Source organism: Electrophorus electricus, chromosome 19 (assembly GCF_041902795.1).
Source record: "Electrophorus electricus isolate QZ-2024a chromosome 19, ASM4190279v1, whole genome shotgun sequence".
Lineage (NCBI taxonomy): Eukaryota > Metazoa > Chordata > Actinopteri > Gymnotiformes > Gymnotidae > Electrophorus > Electrophorus electricus.
Genome location: NC_137515.1, coordinates 1,550,001 through 1,567,624, shown reverse-complemented (window position 1 = coordinate 1,567,624; position 17,624 = coordinate 1,550,001). Strand labels below are relative to the sequence as shown.

Below are 17,624 nucleotides of genomic sequence, written 5' to 3'. Positions count from 1 at the left end.
TGCCTTTTTGTATAGTAATATCAAAATTGGGTTGTTTACTTCAAGTTGATCAAACTCAAATTTTCATTTACCAAACGGGGAAATCGAGTACATTTTTGCAATGCTATAAATGCTATGTAAAACCACCCACGACATTTTGATTTTTGTTTTGGTTCTTGATGCGTTTATTGATAGGCTAAGTGCATATCAAATGTACATCAAACCAATGCGACAGAAAGCTGCAGCCGGAGGCCGCTAGATGGCAATGTGCGGCTGTCTCAAGGCCGCGTGGTAAGGGGGTCGCATCCCCTGTACGGGGTGTGGGACGTACCGCTATTCCTATGGGGCAAAGTTGTCATGCTGGAACTTCATGTGCATAACACGGCACACTTTTAGTGTCTTGCAGGCTAAATTAACGGCAGCGTAGCTTAATGTATAAATGTAGTCAATGTAGTTACGGAGCTCGACTGTTCGTTACGCATGGACAATATAAATCGTACTTTTTAAAAATTATTCTATCGCATTTGCATGGCTACACTTGAAAAATGAGTGAGGTGTGTGTTGTCGGTTAATTGATCAGGATTCAGGAAAATTTACATGTTTATATACGTAGACCCATCAATGCATTTCTTTCAACTGTAATTGAGATGTAAATACCTGGTTGCGCTTCATTACTCCGCTTTTGCATGTCTGTAGGCGTCCTCCGCACAAACCCCTCCCCTGGCGCACGGGGGCCGTGCGGGTGTAGATGAGGGAATGTCAAACTTGTTGCCGATCAGAGATGCACTGGATAGCCGTCGCGAGGATTCCCGTTACGATGGCCAAAGAACGGGAGTAATTATTTATTATTTGCCACGCACCCGGTTGGATTCGTACAGTGACAGTCCCGGTGTAGTGCACGTTCAGTTTATAGGCGAGGGACGCACGCACATCAGCGCGCACTGTCGTTGGCTTCACGACAGGACAAGTCGTCTCCTAGACCTAGAATTTACGCTGCTGGAGGAGTAAGCAAGTTTCTAACACTTCATGAAATATTATCTTGGCTTTCGCGCATTCGGAAAGGCGAAGATGGGCCATGTGTCCGGTGCGTCGCTTCGCACTGCGTTTGAATTGCGGTTGCTGCACGGAACGTTACGCGCTGCAAAAACGATGTTGGTGGAGTATTTTTGAAAATTAATCTCCCTAAAGTCGCGCGTTTACCAGTAAAGGAACTAAAGTTTTGTCACTGTGGATCTAACGCCGTCTGATCGCTTGTTAGCTCTCCGGAGGTGCTGGCCATTAATATCTCAGCCCCATTTTTCACCATGTACATCACAAACAATGTGAGTTTTTAAAATAACAAAGAACATGGAAAAAACCTGTTTTGGCAGTATTTTTATGTCCCAGATTTTCGTTGATACTGATTTCACAAATGATTTAGGATTTTTTTTAAACTGTTAGGCACGACGAAAACAAGAAATCGTGCTAAATTGGGATCACAGAAAAAATGATTATCGATTTGGATTATATGCATTTTTTTTTGTTGTAGTTTTATTCTTTTTATGATCGCTTTAGTTTTCCTGTCTTTATTTCAAGATTAAAGGGAGGTAATTGCGCAAGCTCCGTGCAGAATAACAATGAACGTCAACTACAACAGTTCTGTATTTCACGTGAAAACGCCATCCGTGGCCGTAGAGCCGGCATCGGGTCCTCCGCACGACTCCTCTATGCAGGCTCACGTCTTCATGCCAGGCAGAGAGCAGTATGGATTCCAGCCTCACGGCCGTGGGGGTATGCTCAGCACGGGGCCGCAGCTCCACGCGCCGTCACCTTTCAATGGGCAACAGCTCACTTCCGAACAGCCTGTCCACCCCTACCAGGACGGGGTTGCCTCCTGCCTGCACGGGGACAGGCACCCAGGCTTCAGCGGCGGCGACGCAGGCCCCCAGCATATGTTCGAGGCAGAGTTTGGCCAGCTTTCCGAAGCCCAGGCACGGGACTGCCTCCCGCTGCATCAGCAGCAGCGACTGGCCAGCGGAGCCAGCGGAGCCAGCTACCAGCTGCATGGCCATCCTATCGGCAACCACGCTGTGCCTGCGCCCTGTCTGCCGCTGGACCAGTCGCCGAACCGGGCAGCGTCTTTTCATGGACTGCCGTCCTCCTCGCCCGAAAGCAACAGCCTGGAGCACTGCAGACTTTTCCCACATGGAGGGACGGGAGGATCTCAGTATTGTTTTCCATGTGATCCCCTGTCTGGCCATTTTGACATGGGGGGATTCTCTAATCTGGACTCCACTGAGCCGAAGTTCCCCTATTGTGAAGCAGGCAGCCAGATGGCTGCAGGCAGTTTCCCCAACTTCAGTCACGGTGGCTCTCGAGCTCCCATGATCGGCTCTAAAGTCAATCCTCAACTCCCTCAGCAGAATGCTTACTCAGAGAGATTCGGGAACAGAGGGAAACTGGAACCGGGCCTCGTTGCTAGACACCAACTCGTGGCCCAGCAGAGACCAGGACCCATGGGGAGACAGAACCCTGGCTCCCCTGTCGTTCCGCGGTTGTACCATACCACGGACTTTGTTCCAAATAGTCCGGACATGCAAAACAGCAGCATTGTAACACATGGCCAGCTGGATCCTACCATGCACAAACTTAGTGGCCACAACATGCGTCCGTTTGGGGAGCCCGTGTTTAGTGGACCCCAGCTTGGACCTCAGCCTCCCCATCAACGGCAACTCAGTCCCTTCCCCTATCTGAACGTGGCTAAGAGGCAGCGGTTTGATATCCCCAGTGGCCCTGCTGGGGAGAGCTACAGCCCTGTAGGTGGTGGTCTGCGTAATCGGCCAGGCCTCGAGAATCACCTCTCCCCCTCCGCCTTCCCCGCCCCCATGGGGGACTTCACGCCTCACGTGACGGACAGTTTCCCATCAGGCCCCCCGCCGCTGAGCTGCGGGCCACCGCAACAACAACCTCTGCCCCGCTGCCCCAACGCAGCCCTGATGATCAAGCAAATGGCGTCCAGAAGCCAGCAGCATAGGATGAGGCAGGCTGACCTGCAGCCGGTGAATCACCAAAGTGACGGCACGCTGAACGGCATGGTGCACAGAGGGCCACTGTCTCAGCTGAATTTCGAAAAGAGGCATAATTTTCACGGGAACTTTGAGATTCAGAGCCCCCACCTACCTCATGAAAACTCTTGGTTTCCTGACACACATCAGCAGTGCAGGGAAGCCAGCATTCACACGACAGAGCAGTCGCAGAATGGCCATGGTGGTATTTTTAGATCAGGGGTCACGACTGTGGATATGCAGTTCTTAAATTCCCCTGGGCTTCACAGTCAGTTTGAAAATAGCATCAACAATCATCTGCAGGTACAGCCGTCTGAAGATGGAACGATGCAGCCAAACACACCCATGGACAGGAGGCCAAGAGAATTTGGAGAAGCCGCTCTGAGGCGGCAGCGTGGCTTTCTTCCTGGGGGGTCAAATCAGCAGGGAACCCCCAAAAGCAATCCTCCTGGCTTTGGTTCCTCACCAGGGAACTATCCCTCCCATTCTGAGTTTGCCTCAAGCCAGCACCTGTCAGTCAATAAGCTTGGGGCCCTCTCTTTGGGGAATTTAAACAAAGGCAGTACAAAAGACAGTGTGTTTGGCCAAAGCTGTCTGGCGGCTCTCTCCACTGCCTGCCAGAATATGATTGCCAGTCTAGGGGCCCCAAACCTCAATGTGACTTTTAATAAGAAGAACCAAAATGAGGCCAAACGCAAACCAGGTCAGGTGGAGCAGGACATGAACAGCGGCAGCGGCGGTGCTAGTGGCCCAGGGACGGAGTATTTTCAGAGCAGTGCTTCTCACAACAGCCAAGTGCCTTGCTCCGGGAACAACAACAACAACACAACAGTGGGTCAGAAGGCTAAGAGGGAAGCTCGTGCCCTCTCCCCAAACCACAACACAGATTCTGGAAACGAAGGCAAGGCGTCAGTCAGCCGAGGGAGGGGGAAGAGGAGACCAGACAGTGGGCACGTAAGCCCTGGAAACTTCTCCCCCCCAGGCAGCAGCAACACCGTGGTGAGCCCAGGCCCACAAGCGTCTGCCCTGAGTGTGGGCGCAGAGGGCCAGGGCAGGACTTCCGAAGGCTCCCTCCTCTCGCCTTCCTTTGTAAAAGCTGATCTCACCACCTCTATGGACAGCGGCATTCAGAGCGTGGGCAAGTCTGACGGCGTTTCGCCGTGTATGGATTATCTAGACGACGCCAGCCCTAACTACGGTGGTGAGGATGCTAGGGTTGGCAGGAGCAGCGTGAAGTGCGGTCCAGACGGCAGGGGCGGCTTTCCTGACACGCCCTGCATGGAGCAGGCAAGGGCGCCGCTGGCCGGCTCAGCCCAGGACGAGGTGCATCCCCTGGAGATCCTTCAGGCCCAGATACAGCTGCAACGGCAGCAGTTCAGCATCTCCGAGGACCAGCCACTCGGAGGGAAGCCTGGCAGAAAGCCAGACTGCCCGTCTGGGCTCAACGGAGATTGTGCCCTGGCAGGCTGCAGCCCAGAGTCAGGCAAGGGCTCTGTGAATACTATTGACCTCGACTCTTTAATGGCAGAGCAGCACGCCACCTGGTACGGCAGCAGCAACAAGGCGCTGATGGAGGATCCTGGGAATGGCCAGTGTGTGGGATTCTGGGACAGAGCACGAGGCCAGAGTGACAACAAAGAAGGTAAACAGAAGTGATGTGCACTGAGAGCATGATGGTGGTTTTATGGACTGTTGAGTTTACAGTGATGACTTGGTAGTGGGGTAACTTTAGGGAGCTTACCCTCCAGGGGCTTTAAAGCTAATCTTTCTTAGAGAAATGAGGCTTAATTAGGACGCTGTTAACACAGCCTGGAGTTGACACTCATGGCATGCAATGAGGCAAATGCTTTTTTTTCAGGAATGCAATGATGTACAGTTTGTGGTTAATTCCCAATTCAGCTCAATTCCCAGTGAAGTCTGGGGCCATTAAAACTTTACAAGCTTAAAAACTAGTGGACTAACCTACAGTCATAATAATAATAAAATAAAAATAAAAAACAGGAAAAAATTCCAGTTTAGGTACCTTTTATATTATGAAATGACAAAAGGCTTAATCACAACCCCCAAGTTGTTCCACTGTTTTAAATTATAAGACATTTTCAAGATTTAAATGGTATATTAATCATAATTCTTACATACGCATACAACCCCCCCCCCCCCCCCCAAAAAAAAAAAAATATTTTTTTTTAATCTTGCAGGATCAGTTAAAATTCAAATTCACCGATTAACCTTTCAGACAATGTCCTTGCGTGTTAAGGTAACGACAACTTTGCTTTTTCAGATAAGCATTACCAATATTAGAGACAGCTAATATTATTATTACTACCGTTAACTTTAGGTGATTGTTCTGCAGAATTTATGTTGTTCTGTAAAGGCGTGGTAATTTTACCTTCCCATTTAGGATTAAAAAGACTTTAAAGTGCACGGGATTGCCCAGAGACTTCGGTGCTTTGTAAAAGCGGCTGGAATATTTACGTGGTTCAGCGACTTCGCAGTGTATTGATTCGCTTCTATGCCTTTGTGTGAGTCCTGGTTTGTCACACACCGCCAACTGCACGGTTTCTTTCTGTCGGGTTCTGGTGTAATAGTATAGTCCAGGAGGCGTCAAACGCTGCACTGGCGTCAAACGCGCGCAATACTTTGGTCCCGAGTGACGTCATCAAATAAGGCGCGAGTTCCGGCACGTTCTCCCTTTGTTTCGTTATCAGCCCGCGAGCCCCAATGCTCGCCCGTCGACACGCGGACATGTTGGCGTGTGTTTGAGTACATGACCTGTGATCCAGTCATCGATATGATAACATATCCTTTAGTTCTTTAGCGGTGTTTGACTTTTGTTGATGTCTTGATATTATTTTGGTATTATTTTCTCAGTATTGCGTGTATGAGGAGAGAACTAATGTACTTGTTTTTTTGTGTTTTTTTCCCTTCAGCGAAGCTTCTTAATTTTACGGGCAGGTTGATAGGTGTTCACACAGAAAAAAATCACATCAGTGAAAACATTATTAGAATTGTACAAGGCTTCGTGTACGTGTGCATGTGGGCATGCATGAGCACATGCGCATTAGTGAGAGACACCCAGGTGTAATATTAAGCATGCTTTCAAACTTTCACCTGCGCTGTCAGGTATATTCAAACAGGACCGACCCCTGCACAGAAGCTTTGAGAATAAAGACCAAGAGAAAAAAATACACATACAAGGAACCCTTAGCAATGAAAAAGCTTTACAGACTAGAAAAACCAGGACAAAACATACATATCATCTTACTATCAGTGCTGCTCATGTTATGTTAAAAAAATGCACCCCTTTAAGTCAAACCAATAATGATATGCAAACCCCATCAATCATTTTAATTAGTTAAGATGCTAGCAAGTACTTACTCTAGCACCAATTATCAGTCTTTGGCTGATGACACTTCAACCTGCAAACAAACTTGCTGAGGTACCCTATCTTGAAGGCCCTCGTATGAGTGAAATTTCACTTTGACTTCAGTACACAAAGTCTGCTTTCTACCTTGCGCTGGTGGGACAGCATGCACGCATGCCTCCTTCCAGGGTGGTGCTTTGTGAAGTGAACTGTGCTTTACAGGAGCATGCCTTTTACGGGAGTCTTTGTGTGTTGGAATGAGTTAAGGTTGTCTGACATTCTCCACCAAGACCCCTCCTGTACATGGCGTTTTTTCCCCATTAAGAACATAAGGAAAAGTGATGTCTTGTCTTGGCATTTCCCCCTTGGGTTTTGCCAAAAGGGAGGCCCGGTCTGGCTGAGGTACATAAGGGGATCCAAAGCACTCGCGCTGATTTATGCCCCATCCCTCCCTGCACCACCCTACAGCGCTGTAGTATGAAACCAGGCTCGGATCACGTTTTGGGCCGCGGTTCTTTTGTAGAACTACAAGACTTCACCTCCCGTGGCGACCGGGGTGAGCCACGCCATTAAGGGGTGTCGGCGGCGCGTTCTGTCGCTGACGCGCACGCCCAAGGCTTCCCGTTGGCCGTGTGCGGAGTAGACGGGAGCTGCCGGTCCATGCGCACAGCTTTTACTGCCTGGCCGAAAGGAGCGGGTTTGGGAGCCAAGACGGAGCGGCAGACAGCGGCCGACCGTCCAGGCTCGGGTTCCCTCCCTACACCACTCTTCCTCTTCTTTCCCGCTCCCCTGAGCTCATGAAGACAGGCCCTGTGCGCGGCAGCGGTCGGTGAGGGCGGGGGTTGGCGGTGGGGCAAACAGCTCCAGGGCTCAGATGTGAGACTCCCTCAGTGTTTTTTTGGGCCTCCAAAAAACTGTGAAAAGACCTTTCATAGCGCTCAGCTCCTCTCCCCGCCCGCCCTTTCGAATATTTTAGGGTAATTTTATTCGAATTTGTCAATGGAAATTCAAACCATATAACAGCATATAAAGTCGGCCCGAGAGGGACTCGTTTATGTAGACACGAAGCCCGAGTGCCAAGCTGTTCTGGGCGCCCAGTGGACCCCTCCCGCCGCTCTGTTGGCAGGTGTTAAGAGGTTTGGAATAAAACTACCCAACAATGTCAAGCAGACACTCCAAAGCCTGAGTAATGAAACCCGCCCTGCTGAGATGATTTGCAAGATTGAACTCAAATAGCTGTTATGTTCTAATCATAATGGGTTTGCAGTTTAAGCCTTTAATATGAATCTAATAAGTCTCCACGTCTTTCCAAAGGGCATGGGTAGGAGCGCTTTTTGGATACCCCTCAATGGCTCCATGCTGTATCGCTGAAAAGGTAACAACAACAACAAAAAAAAGATTTATTTTGGAATTGTTGAGGGCATTTGGAGCTATCGTTCAAACAAAAAAAAAAAAACATATTGAAAAAGGCACCTATCTAGATCCATGGCTCCTGTAAACAGTTTAAAGTGAACTTGTTACCCTGATTGTGCTGGATTTGAGACATGCTCAGTCATGCTGTGGTTCTTTTGGCCTCAAAGGTCAGGCAGCCTGACGGACGTGGGCCTGTTCTACTGGTGTGCGTGCTCTCTGCAGGTGCTGCTCGGAAACGTTGTGGGAGTGGGGGAGGATGTGAAGGAGACCACCTGCAGTGCCCGTCTCCTCGCTGGGGGGCCAGAGAAGCACCCCCACCCGCCCCGTAGTCCTGCTCCTGTCCTGGTCCACCCCAACCGCAGTGCCCGAACGGCCCGAGCGACTAGCCTGCCTGCAGTGCCAGATGACTGCGTGAGAGACTGTGCTCGTCGGTCCTGGTACGTTTTGTGCTGGTAATCGGACACCGTCTTCATCAGGAACAGCGAGTGCCACCAACTCTTCTAATCTGCTAGGAGACCACACACTCAGTCTCGACTGGATGCTTCACAAGAACAGAGACTTGAGAGTGCTGAGGAACACCAGACTGGAATCTTGGACATCATGCTTGAATTACCTTCAACAAATTTTTAAAATAATTTTTTTTGCCATTTGTTCTCTTTTCTAGTTTTGTTTTGATTACCTCATTTTTAAAAGACTTTCATCATAATAGTCTGAGATCATTTTTTTAATGAAGGGACTCTGAGGGAAAGCTGAGATTACGCTCAGTCAGTTTAGTGTCTGACCACCTCAAAAGTCTCACGTCGTCCAAAAAGCTGTCTGGATCAGTATTGTGCTCCTCTGCTCCATCAGATGTCAAGCTTGCCCATCATAACACACACGCATTTAAAAGCCATATACAGTATCCACCTTGCAACCACTTTCACAGATCAAACATTATCAGTACCAGATAATGTTCAGGCCTACTGTCGTCTGTTTTAGAATTACGACTGAGCCCGTTTCCCCAAGAAGAACCTGTTTGAGTATCGCATTAAAAACGCCACCTCCTGGCAGTCGAGTCTGGACCTCGGCGCTGACTGTGGTGGGTCAAACCTTTGAAATGCCAGTGGGGGTTCCTCTGTCTCCCTACTGCTCTTGGAAAGCTGAGACGCAGGCTGAGCTCATCTCATTGTGGCCCGCCAGGCAAGTGCAGGAATGCCGCTGTTTCAAGCCGATACTCTTCTCTGTTTGGGTTTTCCCCTTCACTCGGCCTTCGGCGGCACAGAGGTTCTCCCTGATTTTAAACGAACTCGTCCCGAATATGTTTGGCCTGAATTGGCAGCCCATTCACTTGGAGACAATGACTGCCGACAAAAGACTTAAAAAGGTCTTTAACCGCTATATTGGACTTTGACACTTTGGTGTTTTCAGCTCTACCTCTTCCGCTGGTCATCAGTTTAAGATGAGTTTGTTTGTTTGTTTGTTTTAACTTACTTGACATTGGGCGCATCATTTGTTTCTTAAACTACCCTCCTCTTATGTGGAATTTCTCAGTGTGAATCCTTCTGACTGGACTCATGTAAAAGTGGCTTTTAAAATCGAAGGCTGCTAACATAGAAGTCTAAGAGGTTTTGCTGCAATATTTACAAAGCTAAAGGTGGCTTTTTTTTTACAACGTACAGATATTGTAAATAAACTGTATATTATGTGACTGTATATTATGGAACAATTATTGATAAATATGTTGTTAATCACTGTTTTTTTTCCTGCAGCTGACACTCATCAGTATAAAGTGAGCTGGGTGTATTCATTATTTACTCTGTCTCATTCTTACCTTAACGTGCAGGGATGTCGTTTAGTTAATCAGTACCTTCAGGGATTTTTCTGTGTTGGAAGGCAATGGCTGGTCCTGGTTCTGTTCTTTTAAATGAAAGAAGACGATCGCTCTGATTAAACTCAGTTTGCTTTGATTAGGGCTGAGAGTGAGATAAAGCCAGAGAAGAACTGGGTTTGTGCTTATCCTGAACTAATCTTAAACAGGGCGTGCGCACACGTGTGCGCGCGTGTGTGTGCGTGTGAGGTCAAAGGATACTTTGAGACATGCCTGTGTAGTGTGAGCCAGCGTTGAGATGGTGCCTGATTCGAGTGGCGTGCTGGCATGGACATCCTAATAGTGCATGAGCTACAACCTGGACACAGTCAAAAGCATCAAACAGCATGTAGATTACATAAATACACTAAATAACAAAATATTTCATATACATATTCGGAAAATCCTTCTAAAAGAATCTAAAAGGAATATTTAAGCCCATGATTTAATGGCAATGATTTGGGCACCTTAGTTAAGTTGTGTTGGGTTTGTGACAACCGGTAAATGTGAGTGTCCCAAATACTGTTCAGACTTGAAACACGATCCGCCTTTACATGGGATCCTGCTGCCTCTGGAATTGTTTCGGACCGGCATGGAATGAGTTAACACCATGGTGTCCTGTGGCTCCCAAGGGTGACGCACAGTCTAAGACATGGAATCTTTAACAGGAAAAGCAGTCTGAAAAATGTCCTAGCACGACTAGGCCCAAGGTGCATTTTCCTTGGCTGCCCACAGACATTCTTGCACTTGTTTTTCCAATTTGCCGGAGCTGCAGTGAGACTTTTCCCATTTGGAGATGGCTGCAGATTTCCGCTTTTACTGGTTCATATTATCATCAGGGGACTAATTTTCAGGACTCTGTAATTCCATTCGCTTTAGTGATGCCCAAAAAACTTTCTTCACTCTTCTATGGTGCTAAAAAAGTATGGAAGGGTTTTTGCCCTTTATGGTGGTATACATGTTGTATTCTAATACATCTCAAAACATATTAGGAATTAATTTGTTTATATATTTGACCAATCGCAGCCAGTCAGCCAAATAAATTTTTAATGCATTACTGAAAAGAAAAAACGTTCGTGTTTGCAGTATTAGCGTCATCTCACTTAGCTGTTCTGTTTGTCTTTGCTCTGCCTGTTTGAGTTTCAATATTTAGACAAACCAGTTTGTTGGAGTGTAAATATATTGGCGAGGAGTCTGGGCCTTCCACCTTAAACCCTGTCTAGTATTCTTGTATGTTTGTTTTAGGTGCGGATCGCCTTTCCATTCTTCCACGCGCTCGCGTGTTCCCTCCTTACACACATGTTAATATTCAGTCCGAGTGGCTTTGCCATCGGAGGCTTTTGAGAGACTCGCCGCTCTGACCATTCACTGGGGCCCCAGACTGGGCTCCTCTATTCACACCCACCCTCCCAGTCCATGGCACGGTGTGGACGGCTAGCGCGAGAGCGAATGGAAGAGGAGGAAGAGGAGCGCCTCGGATGCAACCTGTCTTCTAGAATTGGCGTGCAAATGCCACTGGCCGCCCAAAGCCCGGCGATCCCCACGGAGGGCCACCGCCTCAATCCTTCCGCGTGTCCCCTGAATTTTTCATAGGTCAGCCTGCACAATGCATGCCTAAATAGCTGGGCTGTACCAATGGAAATCAGCAGTGGGGAGGATGGGTTGGTGGGGGGAGGGATGCCCCCTGCACAATAAGAGTAAAACAAAGATTTTAGTATCTTTTTAAGCAGAGCTCAATCTACTCATCTAATGAAAAGGGGGAACTCTTTTGGGGGCTTTTTTCTTAGAAAGAAGGATTGGGGCAAGAAGAGGGGTAGTAGGAGAAGAGGGGTAGTAGGAGAAGGGGGGTAGTAGGAGAAGAGGCTCAGTTGTTCTGAGTTGTCTTGTGCTTGGGAAAGACCACTGTATCGTTTTTGGCCCAGGTGGGGGACATGTCTTGCCGGGGTTGTGGAATACCTCTCTTTGTCTAAATTGTATGGGGCAAGTACTGTGGGCCAGTTCAGGAGGTTGGGATACATTTAATGATTCTTTTATCCCTTGTGCTTCCAAAATCAAACTGGAAAGCTTACCATATGAATGGTGAATGGTTTTGAGCAGCGGGACAGAAAAGGAACGTGTGCACTGGGAGATAGGCTACTAGTGACTTACAAATATACATATAGTGCCGCATATAATGAAGCAAATGAAGAAAAACATACAGATTAGCAGAGAACCTCTCCTCTCTACTGTGAAGGGATGTTCTATCTAGACACAGTCTTAAGCCTTGACTCAGGCCTCATGAGATCTCTGTGGTGATACTTGGATCTGTATGCTGAGTAAATATAGACAGTGCGCCTGGCTAGCGCACGACGGAAAGAGATAGCAAATCTGGCCCTGGTCCCATCTGCGTGGGTATTTGATACGCTAGATGAAAGACTGGATAACTTGGATTTGACACGCGCTCCCTCTTCAACAAAGGGAAAGGCTTCTTGCTCTGTAGTTGTGCTACCAAGCGATAGTTCTGCCCATGATGTGATGGATGTTTTGTATCTCTGGTCCTTGGTGACTGTATAACCTAAGCCAAAAACTGGACCTAATCGACGTCCCAAACACATGATTCATGTCAACCTGCATTCCAAGTCTTCTTGCCCTTGGTCCACCACACTATCCATGAGTCAAGGCAGAGAGGGAATTGGAAACCATAACTGCTTTGGTTTCTTTTTTAGTTTTAACTCACTTTTCATTCAGACTCCGCCTCCGCCAGCTGTTGACTGGCCTCTCCGGAAACGCTCTGTGAGGTCATTATCAGGGAAAGCGGCTTTCGGCAGACTGGGGCGGAGCAGCGACGTGTAGCAGCAGTAAGAACCGGAAGAGGCGCTCTGAGCGGGGAGGCTTCCCCTCTCGTCGGCCTGCCGTCGTCTCCCAGTGACCGCGTCCAGATGTGGGCTTCAGCTCTCACACGCTAGCCATGGAGAAACCTGGGCCGTTATCTGAAGAGCACGAATGATAAAACTACTGCGATAGCAGGAAATGGAAGAGCCGTTACGTCAGAATGTTTGAGAAGAGGGTCATGGTACTTTGAAGAGGAAGTAAACTGATGTTTGTTTTACCGTAGTGTGGTCATGATGTGAAGTTTGAATTTTGGTATGAGTTTTGAGGAAAGACCACCAAACTAATCTGAACACAGTCTGACACGCATATACAATCATTTATGTAATCAGGTCCTGTCTGGTGCAGTAGTGCATTACTCCTCAGACGTCATAACCTGTGTTCATTCAGTGTTGTCTTGGCCTCATCTGTTTCAAAATCAATGTCAAAAGGAAGTGAAACGTTTAAGGTGAGTGTGCTCTTAGGTATGGCGTAGGGCTCTTGGGCTGATTAATACAGAGGGAAAGGCACTCGAAGAGACAGCCGAAGGCAAACAGTTCATTTGTCTGGCTCTCACATAACCCCCAGTGGAGAGGTGGCTGATGATTAATTAATCAGCAAACTGGCAGTCTTGACTGAATTATTCATCCCTAGTGCTGTCTGTAATTTCTGAATCTCCATATTAGATTCCTGCTCCGGTGCTGTGTCCTTCAGTAAGGTTACTAGATAAGTGGTCAAAATGAGAGAAGGAAAAGGATAAGTCTCGATTCTCACTTCCTGAAAGATTCTGTTCCAACTCTTGACTATGCCACTGTCTTTACTCTTTGGTTCACTGGAGCATTTATGGATGGCAGAGCCCTTTAAGTTAGTTGTGTAACCTGAATTTGACTCTAAATGTGTCCAGGGAAGTACCACCTCCAAAACTTTAGCTGTCAGAACTTAGCAGTCAGCCTCATTCCAGGGGAGCTGTTTATCACCCATTCATAGACTCATCTGTCTGTGTGTACCAGACAGTACACGCAGAAGCCGGGAGCCTTGATCCCATAAACAACACACAGTCCAGTTACCCGATAAGGCTTGAGATGGAGACGTGGCGTTGAAAGGGAATCTGCTGAGAGAGAGACACACACACACACACACACACACACACACACACACACACACACTACATAAACCTCATCAGACACAACGAAAGCATATACCACAGTTATAAACGGCATTTCAAAACCTCGTACTGTTTTGCAGGCGTTTTTCCTTTGGTTTCTCCGTGTCCTCCAGGGTGTAGTTAGACCCTCGTAGGGTACAGGGTGTGGAAAAGGCTTAACGTTCTATCACGTTTAACATGCTCATGCGGAAGAAAAAGGCCTGCAGTGGGATTAGTGTTGGGTTTCCTCTCCCCTGCCCCTTCCGCTGAGAGTGACGGCATTTGCAGTGTGTGCACTCTTGAGGAGGCTCGTTGTAATTAGCCTATTAGAAGTGCTCATCTTTCAGGGTCAGGCCCGAGCCTATCATCTAGAGCTCGGCTTGTGCAGTGGGGGCGGGGCGCTTTTGTGAAGCTGTGCTTTCAGTTTGATCGACTTTTCCCCGCCTATGTCATGAAACTCTTCCTACATCTCCTCACTGAGCCACAGATATCGCTCTAGTATCGTCAGTCCCTTCGAAATAATTAAAGTCATACAATTATAATCTCAAGATGACTTCCTCTAAAATAGCATCTTGATAGCATTTAGTGGGATTCTCAGCGGGGCTCTAACGAGCTCCAATCTGGAGTAATCCCCGATGGCTGGCCGGATGGCAGTCAGCGCTGGGGTTCTGGTGCTCGCCACGCTCTCGTACGTATCGGAGGAGACCGAGAGAAGCACGGGGGGCACCACCAAACATGAGAGCCAGAGAAGGTTTTTAAACCCTAAAGGTTATCACGGTGGTTTGGTTTTATTTTGACTTCCAGCCATATTTATGCTTGTTTTTGGCTACTGAGTGAGGTCAGTTTTCAAGCAGGCCAAAAATTAGGTGTGATGTTTTCTCCACACAGAAATCTTCTTCTTTCAACAGAGAAGAACAGACCCACAGTAATGCAGGAGAAAACTATTTAGCACTAAAAGCAATAACACCCCTACCTCCACCCCCCCAATACACATACCTCAGAAATCTACACCATTCGATGATCAACTCGTCAGAAGTTACCTGCTCCAAATAAACCTTGCAAATGCAAACAAGCAAACAGTTCCTACTACTCAGGTGCTTAGGCCATGACCTGGCTGACAGGTACAGACTGCCTTTCTAATGACCTGTCTGTCTCAGCCAATTGGACTGGTGGAGAGAGCTACGCGTCTGAACAACAGCTCTAATTGGTCTGTTTATAGGCAGACGTATGGAAGCTCTGTGCAGGATAAGTGGGCAAGCTGGCTTAGCACAAAAGCAGGAACGGAAAATCCACACGATGCACAACGAGACACTCCTGGCTGCATGATTACAGCCAGTGGACTGTAATGAGACTGACAGCAATGTAAGAGTCTGTAGGAGTCAGCGATGCCATGTGAAGACCTCTGAGAGGACGTTAAAGGAGTTATAAAGAGGCTGTTAACCAGCTGATAATGCAGCTGAGGTGTTATCACAGTTGCTGCAGTACTGTAGTGTAGTTATGAGAGGCAGGCAGCAAACCCACACAAAGAGAGTCAGGTGTCCTCCACTCCTGTGTCCAGTGCTCAGGGGCTTAGCGTCTCGATTTCATTAGCTGTGAGTGTCACAGGAGGATTGTACATTAGGTCTTTAATTTAGAGTTTAGCCAGAGGCTCTCTCTCTCTCTCTCTCTCTCTCTCTCTCTCTCTCTCTCTCTCTCTCTCTCTCTCTGTGTGTGTGTGTGTGTGAGCATGCTATGAATGGGGGCTGTGCCAAATGCTTAAATCTTAACAAGGATCAGTACAATTCTCCTTGCTTCAACTCAGTACTTAGGCAGGCAGCTGGGAAACCTGGTCTGATAACAAGCACAGATATAATCACTGGGGTTGCTGAGGTTATCCATCACTGCTTTTTGAACGTAATCCCAAGTCAGTCTTCAAATGTAAAACACTGGAACCCTTCCACTGCAGATGACTTCACATGAGTCCAATTTACAGTGAAGGATGCATCTGCTCCTGGAGAGAAATATGGCCCGTTACGGTAGGATGATATATGCTGCGCCCACGGTGATGAGGTCATGTGCTGAAACCCTGGGCACACGGTGTGACCCCAGCGGTGTTCTGTAGCAGTCATGAGACAGAGCTGTGGCATCTTCCGGCTCAGAATAGCCGGTCTGCTCCGGCAGTTGGCTACGCTAGCGTGCCCCGATGCAACGGAGCCGGATTAATCTCCGACAACCTTGCACCTTGGCCCCTTCGCTCTCGTCGTTCCATCTCTCTCCACGTCCACGTCCACAGACCGCGTCGTTTGTTGCTCCTGTTGTTACATTCCACCATCCGTACACGCTGCCCCCTCACTTCTCCTGTAAAGAACATCTCCAGCTGCTCCCTCCTCTCGCACGCACCCAAAAATACTCGGCACACATCACGCACAGAAATATACACACCCCTGGCCACGCTGCCCAGGCAAATGCCTGACATTGCTTCCACTGGGACTAAAGGAACTGAAATAAAGCCGGCCCACAGTCTGCAGCTAGTTCAGGCCAGGCAAGCCTCCGGCTTACTCGCGCTGTGTGAAGACCCCTGGCTTCAGATCAAAAATAATAAAGACTGCCAGTCATCTAACAAGTCGTGTTACTGTTAAAATAGAAATGTATGCAAGGCTATAATTCAGCTTGTTGTGATGAGATGCTAAGAAGATAAGAAATATGGTATGGAACATAGAAATGAAATCGTATTGCTTATTGCACATTACTTTATAGTGTATATTCAGGTGTCGGTGGTTTATATATATATCAGAGCTCCATGCAGAGTTTGTACTGTGTAAAAAGCAGACCAGTGTTAACATTACTCTTCAGTTAATTTTATACATGTTAAAGGAAACGATGCCAAGAACATTTTGTAAATGTGTTTTGTATGGCACACGTTTGTGAGCGTACAGTATTCCTGCATTACCTCATGTCTGGATTTTAACTCCGACACTGCGGAGGGCATCCTCCTAACTGAACCACGATAGTGGTGGGGACATCAGCACCGTTTTTGAATGCACAATAAGTTTATGGTTTATGTTGCTATGTTTTATTTATTAAAAGGCAAGATCCAAAAGTGCTAGAGGCTTAGAACAGTATGGAAATGAATCATGTTAACTGCTCCCCACCAAGGGGTCTCCAAGGCTGAAGTCACCTGCACGAGAGGAGAATCGTGGTGTTGCACCTGCCCAACTGCTAAAAAAAAGTTAGACGTTAAAAGGGCAAGTGGGGTTCTGTAGTCCATCGAATAGGTTGTTTTCTTTTGCTTGCTTCTCCCCTCAAAGACCTACTTATATTTCAGCACATTACCTGTACATTATTCTCTCAATAGTGCCACTCGACATAACCAGAAGAGTTCTGGTCTTAATTCTGTTAAAGTCCCGTATGATTTAAAGGGTCCCATGGCTGTAGTTCCGCTTCTCCGAGGGATGGATTGGGTTTACCAACACGGAAGGCCTTCCATCTCGTGCGAATGAGGTTCCGGTTGCCTCATTGGAGCAGAATGTGGAGCGGGCAGGCCGAGGGAGAGTTTTCATTGCCGTTAGACTATTTGGATCTGTGTGTGTGTGCGCGTGTGTGTGTCTTTGTGACCGCGACCAATAGCACGTTACTCACATTACATATTGTGTGATGTGTGAGAGATGGGATGACCAAGACTGTTTGGTTTATTCAGAGCACGAGTGGAATGCGGCAGAAATTCAGGCGGCCGCCAGAGCCCTGTTCCAAACAGCGAGCGCGCTACCGTCCTGTACCGTCCCATATCCCACCGTACCGTACCGAACCGTCCTGTACCGTCCCATATCCCACCGTACCGTACCGAACCGTCCTGTACCGTCCCATACCCCACCGTACCGTACCGAACCGTCCTGTACCGTCCCATACCCCACCGTACCGTACCGAACCGTCCTGTACCGTCCCATACCCCACCGTACCGTACCGTCCTGTACCGTCCCGTACCGTCCCATACCCCATCGTACTGTACCG

At 48.0% G+C, this 17,624-nt stretch overlaps 1 protein-coding gene across 6 annotated transcripts in view; it reads left to right on the top strand.

Moving 5' to 3' along the window:
* Positions 1-91: 91 nt before the first annotated feature.
* Positions 92-17,624, top strand: part of mn1a (MN1 proto-oncogene, transcriptional regulator a) — a 72,937-nt gene continuing 55,404 nt past the window's right edge. For 2 of the 6 annotated variants that reach the window (XM_081702085.1, XM_081702087.1), the window contains exon 1: positions 92-4,665. In XM_081702085.1, the coding sequence (XP_081558211.1) occupies positions 1,596-4,665 (3,070 nt within the window). In that variant the 5' untranslated portion in view covers positions 92-1,595. Of the gene's footprint in view, positions 4,666-7,701; positions 7,763-7,967; positions 9,583-17,624 lie in introns of those variants that run through there. The other 4 variants (XR_014118604.1, XR_014118603.1, XM_081702086.1 and 1 more) reach the window with 4 other exon arrangements.